This window comes from Aulonocara stuartgranti (genome assembly GCF_965226115.1).
Source record: "Aulonocara stuartgranti genome assembly, chromosome: 5".
In the NCBI taxonomy this organism is placed as follows: Eukaryota; Metazoa; Chordata; class Actinopteri; order Cichliformes; family Cichlidae; genus Aulonocara; species Aulonocara stuartgranti.
In genome coordinates, this window is record NC_138943.1 from 23178731 (window position 1) to 23190973 (window position 12243).

A 12243-nucleotide genomic window follows, 5' to 3' on the forward strand; every position below is an offset into this window, starting at 1 on the left:
CTAATCTGTTATTGTCAAGATTAATACAACATTTAAAAAAATGCTTGTCATAAACTAGTCTGTGCATTGAAAGCAGCGGTAGGAAATGTTGCATCTGCAGGACTGGTATATGTTTTTCCTGCACACACTGAAGTGGCAGTTCAGGCTCTTTAATGACCTGATGACTTCCCACAACTCCTCTTTTAATCTAGTTTGGCTTTCACTTTAATCTCACCTCAGAATACTACCTCAGAAACTACTAAGTTTTATTAAGGTATTAGGAAGTGCTTAAGTTGTCATTTCCATGGCATTATAATATATAATTATTATGATTATTATTAGCAGTGATGTGGTAGCAATGAAGGCTGTATATAGCTACACAACTATCATTGCTGTACATGGTGTAACAGTAACACATGGATAAACATCTGTATTTATCAAAGACATACTAAGGAGAAGTAATGATAAATGATGAATTAAGTGCTTACTAATACTTAATACTGTGACACTATTATAAAGTGCTACCTTGAAATCTATCTGAAGAGATGCCGGTCAAACATGACCTGGAACAGCATCGGTGTACAACCATTTCTGAACAATGGTATTACATTTTCAAAGAACATTTTTGCACATTTCTGGGTCACTTTAGGAAAAATCATCAAATGTCACGGTGAAATAATGACGTTTAGGCACAGCACTCACCTGGTATTCATTATTATGTTTTATTAAAGAGCACCATTGAATAACAAACTTTTACCTGAACTGCACCAAACGAGCCAGGAGCAAAGCATTTCACACTTGACTGTGACCCACACCCACACACTTGACACACTTTGTGCAGTCGCACTCACATGCAGAGCCCGGGGGTGGGGGGGTGGGGGGGGAGGCTATGTGTGCAACTGATATCTCATAACAGCTGTGAAACAGACACCTAATAATGAAATAAAAGTTCAAAAATATGAATCTTCATCTAAAAGTTCGGAAAGCAAAAATTCAATTTGCACTTAAGATTCATCCTGAGTGTCACTAAGTTTGAATCAGAATTAAAACCACAAACAGCATAAAACAACGGCGAAAATTAGCCCACTTAAGACTTGCAAATTCCTAAAAGACACTCTTGAGGTAAAAGCACAATACCCTTTGTGACGGGGACTTTATATAGGTCTCAAGTGTTCTTATGACCCATATAAAATAATACCGCAGTGGTACACGGGAAACCTGCCATCCATCCCTGTGTTACCACATGGGGGAGTCAGCCAGCTCACTGCAGAGGCAAAGAGAGTTGAAAGTTTTAAGCAAAGGTAAAAATAATTCCACAGTTCTCCTTCTCGCTTAGCATGACCGTCCTATTATTTTATTCAGTCTTATTTTCAGCTGTGGCGGAGAAAATAGGGCGTGTGAAGTGTAACTGCTGGAAAGCCAGCCGTGTCACCTGAAGACGGGGTTGATGAGCTCTGGTAGGATCAGTTTCTTTCTTTCAGCAGCGGAGGGTTCACGCTGCTCCCTTTCCTCATCCTGGTTCAACAGACAGAGGCAGAAATGCAGGTGAACTGTGGGTATGTATCCACCCAGAACACTTGGACACTTGGGTTTCAAAACGGAAATATAGTGTGGTACTCATTTTACTTTCATCTTATTTTCTGTGGTGTAAAAGAGCTCTGAGAAATAGTCTTTAATGAGCAATTAGTACCCAGTAGAGCGCAGTAGATGAAATAAATCGAATCAGCATTCGAAGAGATCATCATTTGCCTTTTTAAAACCGCTAGTTTAGGATTTAGTGAGGGTCAAATAATCTGGTGCAGGAGAAAATAGTTCTTCATGACTCTGACTGTATGCAACAACTGAAAGGCCTCAAACGTTTGCGCTGTACTAATAATCCGTATCAAATATCATCTACATTATACTGCAAAATGCAGTTATTTGTTGGAAACCACTTCAAATATGAGGAAGTTGTCTATAAGGAATTGAAATAAGCTCACTACACAAGCCAAAAATGATTAAATGGATTAGTTAGGAGACATGTTGTGACGATGGGGGCTCTCAGATGATACATCTGGTGCTTTTGTCTAATGTGACTTTAGACACATTAGACTTTGTCTAAAGTCTAAGACTTTAGTAGTTGGTTTCCAACAGGCAGCACTCACCTGTGAAACAGAAATTGCAGACTAATTTGGCCAACTAGTCAAATATTTCCCTACCTAGGTGTATCAGTCCTGGGTTTACCTGTGTGTCAGAGGCTGGTGTGTCTTCTTCCTCGCTCTGGATCTGTATCTCAGGAGGGATCTCAGCTCTGTCGGGCTGCTTCAGGTCATTGGACGGGGAAACAGGTGCACAGACTGACCTGGAGGAAGCTGAGGAAGCACTCTCATCACTCGCAGGGGTAGAGCCAGGAGCTGTACGAACCAGCACTGAGTCTTTACCTTAGTTTTCATTACAGTTCAATGAAATAGCAGCGTGGCATGCAAAAAGATCTTTTTACTTACATATGCACGTGGGAGCTGTACTGCTTGCTTCATCTACTGACACAATCCCTAATCTCTGCTCTAACTGATGGATGCAGTTCACCAAATCCTGCAAGGTTCAAATTACAAAAACACAGATTTGATCGGGAAATGAAGGTGATGAGAATAAATACCTAAACTAATCAGCAGTCGCTCTCTAAAATGTGTAACTGAGCTTGGGGGAAAAACACATTTTGCTGTGTTCTGTTGCAGTTTAATTCATGCCTATCCTGTGAAGAGCAGAGCCAAAGCGCAGGGCTTAGCGTCCCTATACTGTTTCTTGTGGTAGATTAAAGAATCGTGAGCTGTGCTGTTGATCCGGTGTTGAATCCTTGCCTGGTTTTGAAGCTGTTCCTCCTCCCTTTCTTTCTGGACCTTTCTCAAACTGGCCCTCAGCTCCTGCAGCTCACGCTTCGCCTCACCCAGCAGCACCTACAGGGGGCAGCAACATTTATACTCAGACCGCCTGAACGCCCACCAATCTGAAGGGTCTTCTTGTCTTCCCTGCTGTTCATCACATGTTGTCGTGTTCATGGAAGCTTTTCTATTTGTGCCAGTATGTGAGTAATGAAAGAAGTCTGGCACAGCTCTCTGTACTGTAAGTTGAGCATCTCATGATGCAGAATTGCGGCACATAAGCAGTTATATTTAGAGCTGAACGGCAATTGCGATGTGCTTTGAGTTTCTTACTTTATTGTAGTCTTTCTCTCTCCCGAGCTGCACTTCTAGTTTCTCCCTCTCCATCCTCTCCTCCTGGAGCCACTCTTCCTTCTTCTGCACCTCGCAGGCAAGATCTTGCAGCTTCTTTTTGTCAGTCTGCACAAAAACATGAAAACAGTTTAGTTTTTTTGTTGTTTCTTCTGGGTTTTTTTGTTGTTGTTTTTTACTTTGATGCATATTCTGCATCCTCACTTCTGCTGCATGTCTGTATGCCTCTCTCTCCAAAGCCCAGTTGGCCCTCTCCTCCCTCAGGAGGAGGTTCTCCTCAGACAGCTGCAGAGTGAGCTGGGCCACTTGGAGTCGGGCTTGGTGCAGGTCAGTGTGGGTGTGACCCTGTCGGGTGCTCAGGTCCCTCAGCTCCCTACGCAGGCCTTCTGCCACGTGGTCGCTGGCCTCGAGACGTTCCTGGAGCAGTCGTGCCTCGGCAAGAGCATCCTCATTTTCCATCTTCGGTTAGTCAAGGAGCATGAAGAGAAACAATGTGGGAGAATATGCCAGAAGAAAAGACAGGAAAATATCTGATTCTTGTCTGTTTTTAGTGAGATGACGGGTTATTGTGTTATAGAGTGACAAGCTTCACAGCAGTTAACCTGCAGAGACTTCCTCTTCTCCTCATCGTGCTTCATTTGACAGGACATTTTCTTCACTCTTTCTTTCAGCCTGTGGTAAAAACTAAATAAATTCACTTTTCAGGCCAAAGTGGCTGGAGAATGACTCAGCTGACATGTGTTGCGAGGGCTTGCCTTTCCAGTTCCCTGTTTTGCTCTTTCTCTCGCTCAGCCAGAATCTCGACATCCTCCTCCAGGTCTTTGATGCGCTGCTCTCTTTCAGCTTTTTCAGTCGCAAGTTTACTCAGCTCAGAGGCCAGACTTTCTTGACTGTATTTCGCATCCTTTCAGTTGCATGGAGAGAAAAGAGAATACATCTTTTCATCAATTTTCAATGATCAGCTATCAGTGCACACTGGTGATCAGTGTGCACCTCGTGTTTTACCTCAATTGTCTTCAGCATCTCGCGGCTGTGTCTCAGGTTGTCTCTGAGCTCCATGATCTCCTCCTTCATTGCTTCTCTTTCATATTCCCATTCACTTCTTGCTTCTCTGCTGTTTTCTTTCTCATTCTCTGTTTCCTTTTTCGCTACATCCAACGCTTGCTGCAGACCTCCTTGCGTTTTTAAGCACTCCTCCAGCCGACTCTGTGGACAACACAGAAAGAAATGATGAAGCATTTTCAGGCATATTTCTAATTCCTGTGTCAAAGATAATAAAAAGAAATAAACATTTTCTCTTCCAACCTGCAGCAGCTGAGCTCTGGGAATGACTAAGAGCAGCTCTTCTTCTCCATCCTCTGCATCTTCTTCTTCTTTCAGGGTCTCAAGCTCCTCCAGCGGCTTGGGTGCACAGAAAGTGAAGGGACGACTACGGGCACACACCTCTCCTATCTTGTCCACATACACAAATTGGTACTCTACAGTACCGGGGCGGGGCAGGTATGATGCTGTATCAAGAAGACATTTCTTATTATCCTCTAGTGCCTAAAATTAGCTGTCAGTTACTGTCAGTTACAGTTACGATAATGCAAAATAAGGCCCAAATACAAAAAAACTAAAATAGTGCAGTACAATCTCATTATAAGCTCCTAATGCTTTGCATAAATTAGTTTTATTTGATCACAGTGAAAACATTAAAAACAACAGCTAATCTTCTATGAAAGTGCACAGCAGCATCTTTGTTTACCGCCCTGGTACCACTTTGCTGTGGTGATGCAGCAGTGCACTCTGAGGTGTGTCTGTTACACAGGCCTAGAGCTCGGTCAGCAGACTGCCTGGAAACCCCAAATCCTTCCAGCAACTGCTGAACAACTGAAATTAAAACTTTCATTCTCTACATAGCTGGCTACAGGGAAAGCAGGTTGTTTTCCCCCAGGGTGTCAGGGACCACTGACGGGCGTAGTTGACTGTAGTTTAAGATATCACTGCTGGGTGCGACACAGAGACAGACTGCATATGAGAGGTGGACATAACCACTTTGACGTCCACATTTTGGGTTTTATCTGTCTGTTTATTTATTTGTTTGTCTATAGGTAGACAACAAGCAAAGGGTGGGACTGATTTAGAAACTGATATTTCAGACATAACTTTTCAACTACACCCTAAATGATCTTTTTTCCCCGAATGGGGCCACAATTGTCAAAATATTCACCATCCTGTGTTACAATTAAGAATATAAACCTATCTGGATACTGCATACTGAGACGTCTACAAAATAGTTTTTCTTTGGTGAATCCAAAGTCTCCCCCTGCTGGCTATTAGAAAGAATGCAGGTTTAAAGAGGACCCGTTATGCTTTTCCTCGTTCTCTGTCATACATAAACAGTGGTGGATATTAAAGTTTCAGATTTTTATGTCTGTGGTTGTATAGTAATCACTCTGAGATGAAATGATGTCAAAGTGAAGGGATATCTATCGTATTCATTTTTTGAGGCACAGTTTTGGAGTTTAGTCGTTGTGCTCATGAGGGGCAGCCAATGAAAAGGAGCTAAAAAGGCTTATTTCAGACAGATGCTGAACTGAGGTGCTGCATCAGAGCCAGGTCTAACATCAATAAAGTTTATTATGAAATATGAATCTATGCTTACAGGAACAAACAAACACACAGTATTTATCAAATGTGCAACCAGGGAGGACAGGGCAATTTCAGCCAGACAAACAAATAACAACAACAACAAAACAGACAATTAACCATCAGGAGCGTTTATTACAGTTCTTACCCTGGAAAACTGCACAGAAGTCAACACTGGTTCCCTCTGTGTAGCCTTCAGGAACAGTAGCCCATGTGTATGTGTAATACTGTTTGACTGAAGTCCATCCCATCTATAATAGGATAAACACACTCTATGTCATAAAGCACACAATGTGACTACCACGATGCAACACATGGGACGGTGCTGTAGTTGATGACCGTACCTCAAAAATTCCTATCCAGTCACTATTGCTCCACTGATGGTCTGAGGTCAGACTGTAGTGGCACTCCACCCTGGTTTGGGGGAAGTACACTTGCCCCACATTTCGAAACACCACCCTGGGCTGTTTGTCCATGACGGTAGGAAGCTTTGCTGTTAAAGAAGAAAACATGCGAACAGCTGATGAAAGACGATAGCAGCATCGGTCCAGGAATGCAGCATGGTCATAACAGGAGTGACCTACGGCTCATCAGCTTGTTTACCTACTGAGGAGTTACATTATGCCATATAGCCTACAAAATAAACAGAGACGGAGAGATCTGGTTGTATCTCTTTGTCGTCACATATAAGAATGACCACTCTATTTAAAGACTAATGGAAAGTCTTTCAAATTTGTTTTTATTTATAAAAAGTCAAAGTTAGCTAATAGCTTTATACTAAAACATTTTTTAATATATTTAATTCCAAAAAAACATAAATATCATATAATAATGGTACGCATAATAACATAACAAATAAAGCTTTTACAGAAATGTAAAAAACAAACAAATTATAATCAATCTTCCCTCATGTCTGCAGGCGAGACATTCAGCTAACAACTCAACTCGTTCCCATTGTTAACAAGTCAACAGGTCAATCTTGGCCTAAATGCTGAAACTCAGTGGTGTTAATCTTACCTGAGTCTTCTGAAATGAACTCGATGGCTCTGCTACCTCATGCGGGACAGGAGCTGTGCATCAGTCTGTCGATACTGATGAGAAGGTGCAAGACTTTCACAACATCTCTTGAACCATGTGCAACCAGAGTAAAATTAGTGACACTCGCTGAGTCGCGGGAGATGCAGTTCATGAGTACACAGCTTCTCAACTGACACGGTGGAGCTGCGGACTTCAACTCCCATTACAATCACAGGACACGAGATCCTCTGCCTGGTGTTACTGCTGATTGCAGTTCTCAGTAGTGGCACGGGTGGGGGTGAGGAAATCATCAGAGCTTCACATTTATGTTAATAACAACTTCAGCGCACCCACCAGCCAGAAACCAGCAAGAAGCATAAAACCAGGAGTATCACAGCAAAGAGATTCTTTTTTTGTTTTGTTTTTAATATGGAAACTGAGGATATTCTGCACTTATTTGAATCTGATCTGATAATCCCGAACCAGTGATAAACACATCGTATCCAAGTTTGTTTTTTTAAGCAAAGACTGCAAATCTAATATCGTGTACCTTTCCCCCCCCTGTGATTGTGTAAGAATCATGTCCCCACTCTGAACACTTGATGGCAGTGTAGCTTCGGCACAAAGCCAAGAGAGTTGCATTTGTTAACACAAAGTACTAACTGAGTAGGTTTCATGTGAGCACTTAATTCACACACTTTCTCATGGTGGAAAAGTCTTTATGTAAAGAAAAACTATATAACGCAGGGAGGCTCTTGTGGGATGTTTTCCTATTGCCGTCAAATAATTTGATTTTAATTTTTAATATTATCCCTGCTGAGTCAGCATACCTGTAGGTATGATTTATTCTTCTAAAAAAAAAAGAAAGCTGCAGTTCATAAATTTGCATTTAGGTTGAAAAAGAAAAAAGGCCATCTCGTCTCTTTCATGTATGTAATTCAGGTTCAGCTCTGCCAAAGGTTTCTTCCTGTTAAAGGGGAGTTTTCCTTCTCACTGTCACCAAAGTGCTTGCTCATGGGGGGCGGGGTCATCTGATTTTTTTCAGAGCTATATTTTACATGTCAGTGTGGTCATACTGATAATAGTGCTTTCAACAATTACTCTTTTTATGATTTATACCTGGGTTTTCCCAGTTTTCCTCTATATTTCTCTGTGGCCATAAAAGCAGAGAACTTTCATTAACTCAGTATTTCAGTTAATGACAGATTACTCTCACAACTGGCATATGTTTCAACAACCTGCTCCCTGCTAAACATATGCCTCAACTGGCAGTATAACTTCATGTTTGCAGCATCAGATTTGATCAGCCAGTATTTATTTCAACAGTAAAATAAAATAAAATAAAAAATAGTAAAATAAAAACAAAACTGAAACTGGAAAGTCAGTGTGCACACCCATAAAATACCAAGCTAAACGAAAATTTAAAATAGAGCTATAAAACATGTCATAAAGAGCATCACAGATCGATTCTGCTCATGTAATTATCACTGTATGAATATATTTTTTGTGCAACATGACAATAAGCTGTCTGTGCAGCCAGCTAAAATTATTTAGACTTTCACTAAATTCTGGTCTTTTCTATTCCGATCTAATTTTGTGACCCTCGTTGATATTAACACAGCAACACTGTCCTTTTATAGGAAAGTCATCGGTCACATCTTAATTAGCTGATTAATATAAGGCCACGTGAACTTTAATTGTAGGGTTCAGTTGTAGATGTAGCACTTGTCATACGCACAAAGAAAAATACAATATGGAATATACACATACACCCTGAGCACCGTACAGTCATTAGTGTAGAAATATTTCTGGCTCCGTATTTTAAAGTCATGCTGCAGCCTCTGATCACAGCAGGAGTCTCGTCTTGAAGTAATGCAGACAGACCTTTAGAGAAGAAAAAGCAGTTGCAGAGCAGATGTGTTTACAGCATTTGTGGTAACAGATGTGGAAAAGCAGTAGTGTTACAGGTTCTCCTTGGAGCTACCAGCATGTGTTTGGACACACAGATGGAGCCATGAAGAGGTGAGTGAGTGTGCCCTTCTCAACAGTGCACCAAACCATCTGTGAACTGAAAGATACACAGGAATGCCACACATCTTCATCTGGTGTTGGAGTGAATAGATTAATCATGACTTATTGGCGCAAGTTTTAATTAGAAGGGATAGAACACCAAGTTCCTGCAGTTTGGCTTTAGCTACATCCTCCCAGCCCTTATTAGCCAGCGGGTTCCTGGGCGATGGATGCATGATGCCCTCAACACGCACACTGACACATGCAGCAGACAGGGCCCGCCGTGCCCGTTGCTCTGCCACCTTTCCTACACCAATCACCATGGAAACGTTCAGTGCCTCCACCACCTGGCACAGTGCAATGTCACACAGGCGCAGCAGGGCCTCCCGTTCAGCTGCGGGCAGCTCGGGGGGTGTTAAATTCTTCCCGCTGTCGCTCATGAAGATTAACGGGCACAGGTTGTGCACAAAGCAGTGCTGGAAGAAGACCTCCGGGTCACCGCACAATTTTCTGAAGAAGCCCCAAAAACGAGCGCCGCTCACTTCGCTCTGAGTGCAGGAGAGCCCCGTGATTCGTCTCTTTGGGTGCTCATTTTGTGGGCGGCCGACCTCCCCCGTGATCTTCAGCCAGTCGACAACTGACTTCACCTCACCAAACGGGACCTGCGCAAAGAGAAACAGATTATTTAAAGCAGCTCTGAGGTCAGAGGGAGCCTGGGAGTCTTCATGATGCAACAGAGGGGTTTTATCATCTCTCCATTTTGTGGCTCCTCATTTTCTCTGTCCCTTGCAGTGACCCTGCATGCTTTCTCTACATGACGTCTCAATTCCTTAAATACATGTGGAGGAAACAGGATGGAGAGAGATAGGAGCTATAATAGAGGATGAAGAGCTGTATCCTTTACAGATGCCACAGCAGTTTAATATCCTCATCATACAGGAAGACGACTACTAATTGTCAGTTGGTTCAGTTATTTAAGATGATCAGCTCTTCTCATCAAACTTTCTGCCCCCTCACTGTTGTGTGTGCAATAACAAAATGTCAAAGTGCTACACTGGGAATTTTAATTAAAAGTAGCGCTAAATAAGGGTTGTGGTAATTACTGTTATAAACATGTAAGACCCTCAAATCCAGCATGAGGCCGTAATAAAACAGTGGACTGACAATGCAGCTGTGCTAAACAACACATTTAATTAACATGCTGTAAAATGACAGCGTGTTAATTAAATGAAGGTATGCGCAAGAGTATCTCTGAATAGGCTGAAGCTTGAAGCTGCAGAAGACCACACTGGGCACCAGTCCTGTCAAGTCTTCAGTTTGCATTGTTGCTTTAATGACTGCAGTGTACCCATCCTCCGGTGTGATGCTCTCATGTCAATATGGACCAAAATCTCGATTGTTTCCAGCATCTTGTTGAATCTGTGACACGAAGAATTAAGGCAGCTCTGAAGCCAAATGGGGGGTCCGACCTAGTACTAGCAATGCGTACCTAATAAAGTGGCTAGCTAGTGTATATTTTGGTGTTAAAACTGTTAATATTGCTACATATTAGTCTTGTTTCATCACTTTGCAAAACAGTTATTCCATACAAAGCAATGTTCAAGTTCCTGTCCTGTGACACTGTTTAATTAAATCTTAAATCATTCATCCTGGTGTGTGCTGCATTTAATAGGCAGTATTACACCATGTTGCAGGTCTCTGCTGCGACACCCCGCTGAAAACATGATAGGAGCGCCCCTGGCAGGCTGTCTCCTTTGTTTGCGTTAGCTTCCGCATTCACAGCCCTTTAAAACCTTTTACCACTGCTGTGCTCCTGTTACGGTCACGGCGATTTGGAAACTGTACTATGCCTCAAAATGTGTGCTCACCCCTGTCTGAGCCATTCCGAAAGGTCCGGGATTCATCCCCAAAAACAGGATCTTTTGTCCGGCCTGACAGTACTTCTCCACATAGCAGCGGTGGGTGTCCCAGGCGTACTCCAGCGGGTTGTAGATGTACCGGACAGGGTCGCTGAAGCGGAGGCCACGGAGGTGAGCGTTCAGCTCCAGTTCAGCCCGCAGAAACCTGGCAGAGGGGGTCTCATGAGCAGCATTAAAGCCCCGCTCCTTTGATTCACAGACGGGCACATTCTCTTCTCCGTCTCCACAAGCGACTTCACCGGCTTCACTCGCAGAAGAGTTTTCATTGAACATTTTTTAAAATTATTATATATGCTCCCATTAAAAAAAAAGCAGCAATAACTTTGCGTTTTCAAACCGGTAAAGTACTGAACCCAGGTTTTTGTTGTTGTTCGGGGTCTTTAAGCGAGACTATTTTCTTCCTCTGCGTCTTTCAGTCACTTGATTCGAGTCGGCTGCTGCCACCTACAGTAACAATTGTGTTATTACAGCCACCAAAAAAAAAGACAAGCAGAGTTATGACGGAGAGATTATTATGAGATGAAACTCAAAGAATAAAATCTATAGAAGACTACCACAGCAGCAAACATGGTGGCAGAAGTATAAAAATACTTTACAAAGTACTTTGTGGCAACATCCAACTTTTTAAACCGCCCCCTTTAAAAAAAAAAAAAAAAAAAAAAGTTCAATATATAAAGCTAATTATTGAGAAGGAAGTTAGTTTGAATGCTAGTTCAAAATAAATGCCCAGAAGTGTTTAAAAGATGGCAGAACACACCGTGGACTGATTAACACAAATACATTTAACTGAACAAGTGTATATTAAATTTATATACACACACGCCAACTTCATTAGGCACAACTGTTTCACTGTGCGTTAATGCAAATATATAATCTGCAAAATCAAATGTCAGCAACTCAGTACATTTAGGCATATAGATATGGTCGAGATGACCTGTTGAAGTTCAAAGTGAGCATTAGAATGAGGAAGAAGCGTGACTTTGAGAGTGGCATGGTTTTTGGTGCCAGACAGGCTGGTCTGCGGATTCCAGAAACTGCTATTATACTGGGATTTTACCACACCACCATCAGAAGCATTTACAGAAGACCATCTCTAAATGCACAACACGCCCTGCAGATGGGATACAACTCCTGTTAGCTAACAACAGGAAACAGGGAACAGTTCACACGGGCTCACTAAAACCGGACAACAGAAGACTGAAAACATTGCCTGGACTGATGATTCTCAGTTGCCACTGCAACATTCAGGTGGTAGGAACAGAGGTCAATAACATGCTCTACCTTTTGAACACCAGTTACAATGTGAGCATGAACAAATCACAATAACCTCTTTTTTGTGATTGTCCTGATACTCTTCACTATGGGTTACAACCTTTGTCATAATAAGCTCACATAAACACCAGAGGAAATCATCTCTGTCAAAAGGACAATAAATAAAAATGTATTAAGTAGAAGTTACATTAAAATAAACAAAACAT

The 12243-nt window shown here is 42.1% G+C and overlaps 2 protein-coding genes across 2 annotated transcripts; both read right to left on the reverse strand.

Annotated features, from left to right (window-relative positions):
* Window positions 1-574: 574 nt before the first annotated feature.
* Window positions 575-8031, reverse strand: calcoco1b (calcium binding and coiled-coil domain 1b). The gene is made up of 14 exons (XM_082532834.1): window positions 6837-8031; window positions 6164-6312; window positions 5968-6070; window positions 4494-4696; window positions 4194-4394; window positions 3944-4092; window positions 3791-3860; window positions 3393-3647; window positions 3171-3296; window positions 2817-2912; window positions 2463-2550; window positions 2203-2372; window positions 1412-1494; window positions 575-1243 (listed from the first exon to the last, which is right to left on the reverse strand). The coding sequence occupies exons 2-14, from the start codon at window positions 6293-6295 to the stop codon at window positions 1216-1218; spliced, it is 1704 nt and encodes a 567-aa protein (XP_082388960.1). The 5' UTR covers window positions 6296-6312; window positions 6837-8031; the 3' UTR covers window positions 575-1215.
* Window positions 8032-8134: 103 nt separating this feature from the next.
* On the reverse strand, window positions 8135-11205 carry LOC309706369 (single-strand selective monofunctional uracil DNA glycosylase-like). Its single transcript, XM_082532835.1, has 2 exons — window positions 10715-11205; window positions 8135-9508 (listed from the first exon to the last, which is right to left on the reverse strand). The coding sequence occupies exons 1-2, from the start codon at window positions 11036-11038 to the stop codon at window positions 8963-8965; spliced, it is 870 nt and encodes a 289-aa protein (XP_082388961.1). The 5' UTR covers window positions 11039-11205; the 3' UTR covers window positions 8135-8962.
* Between the last annotated feature and the right edge of the window lie 1038 nt (window positions 11206-12243).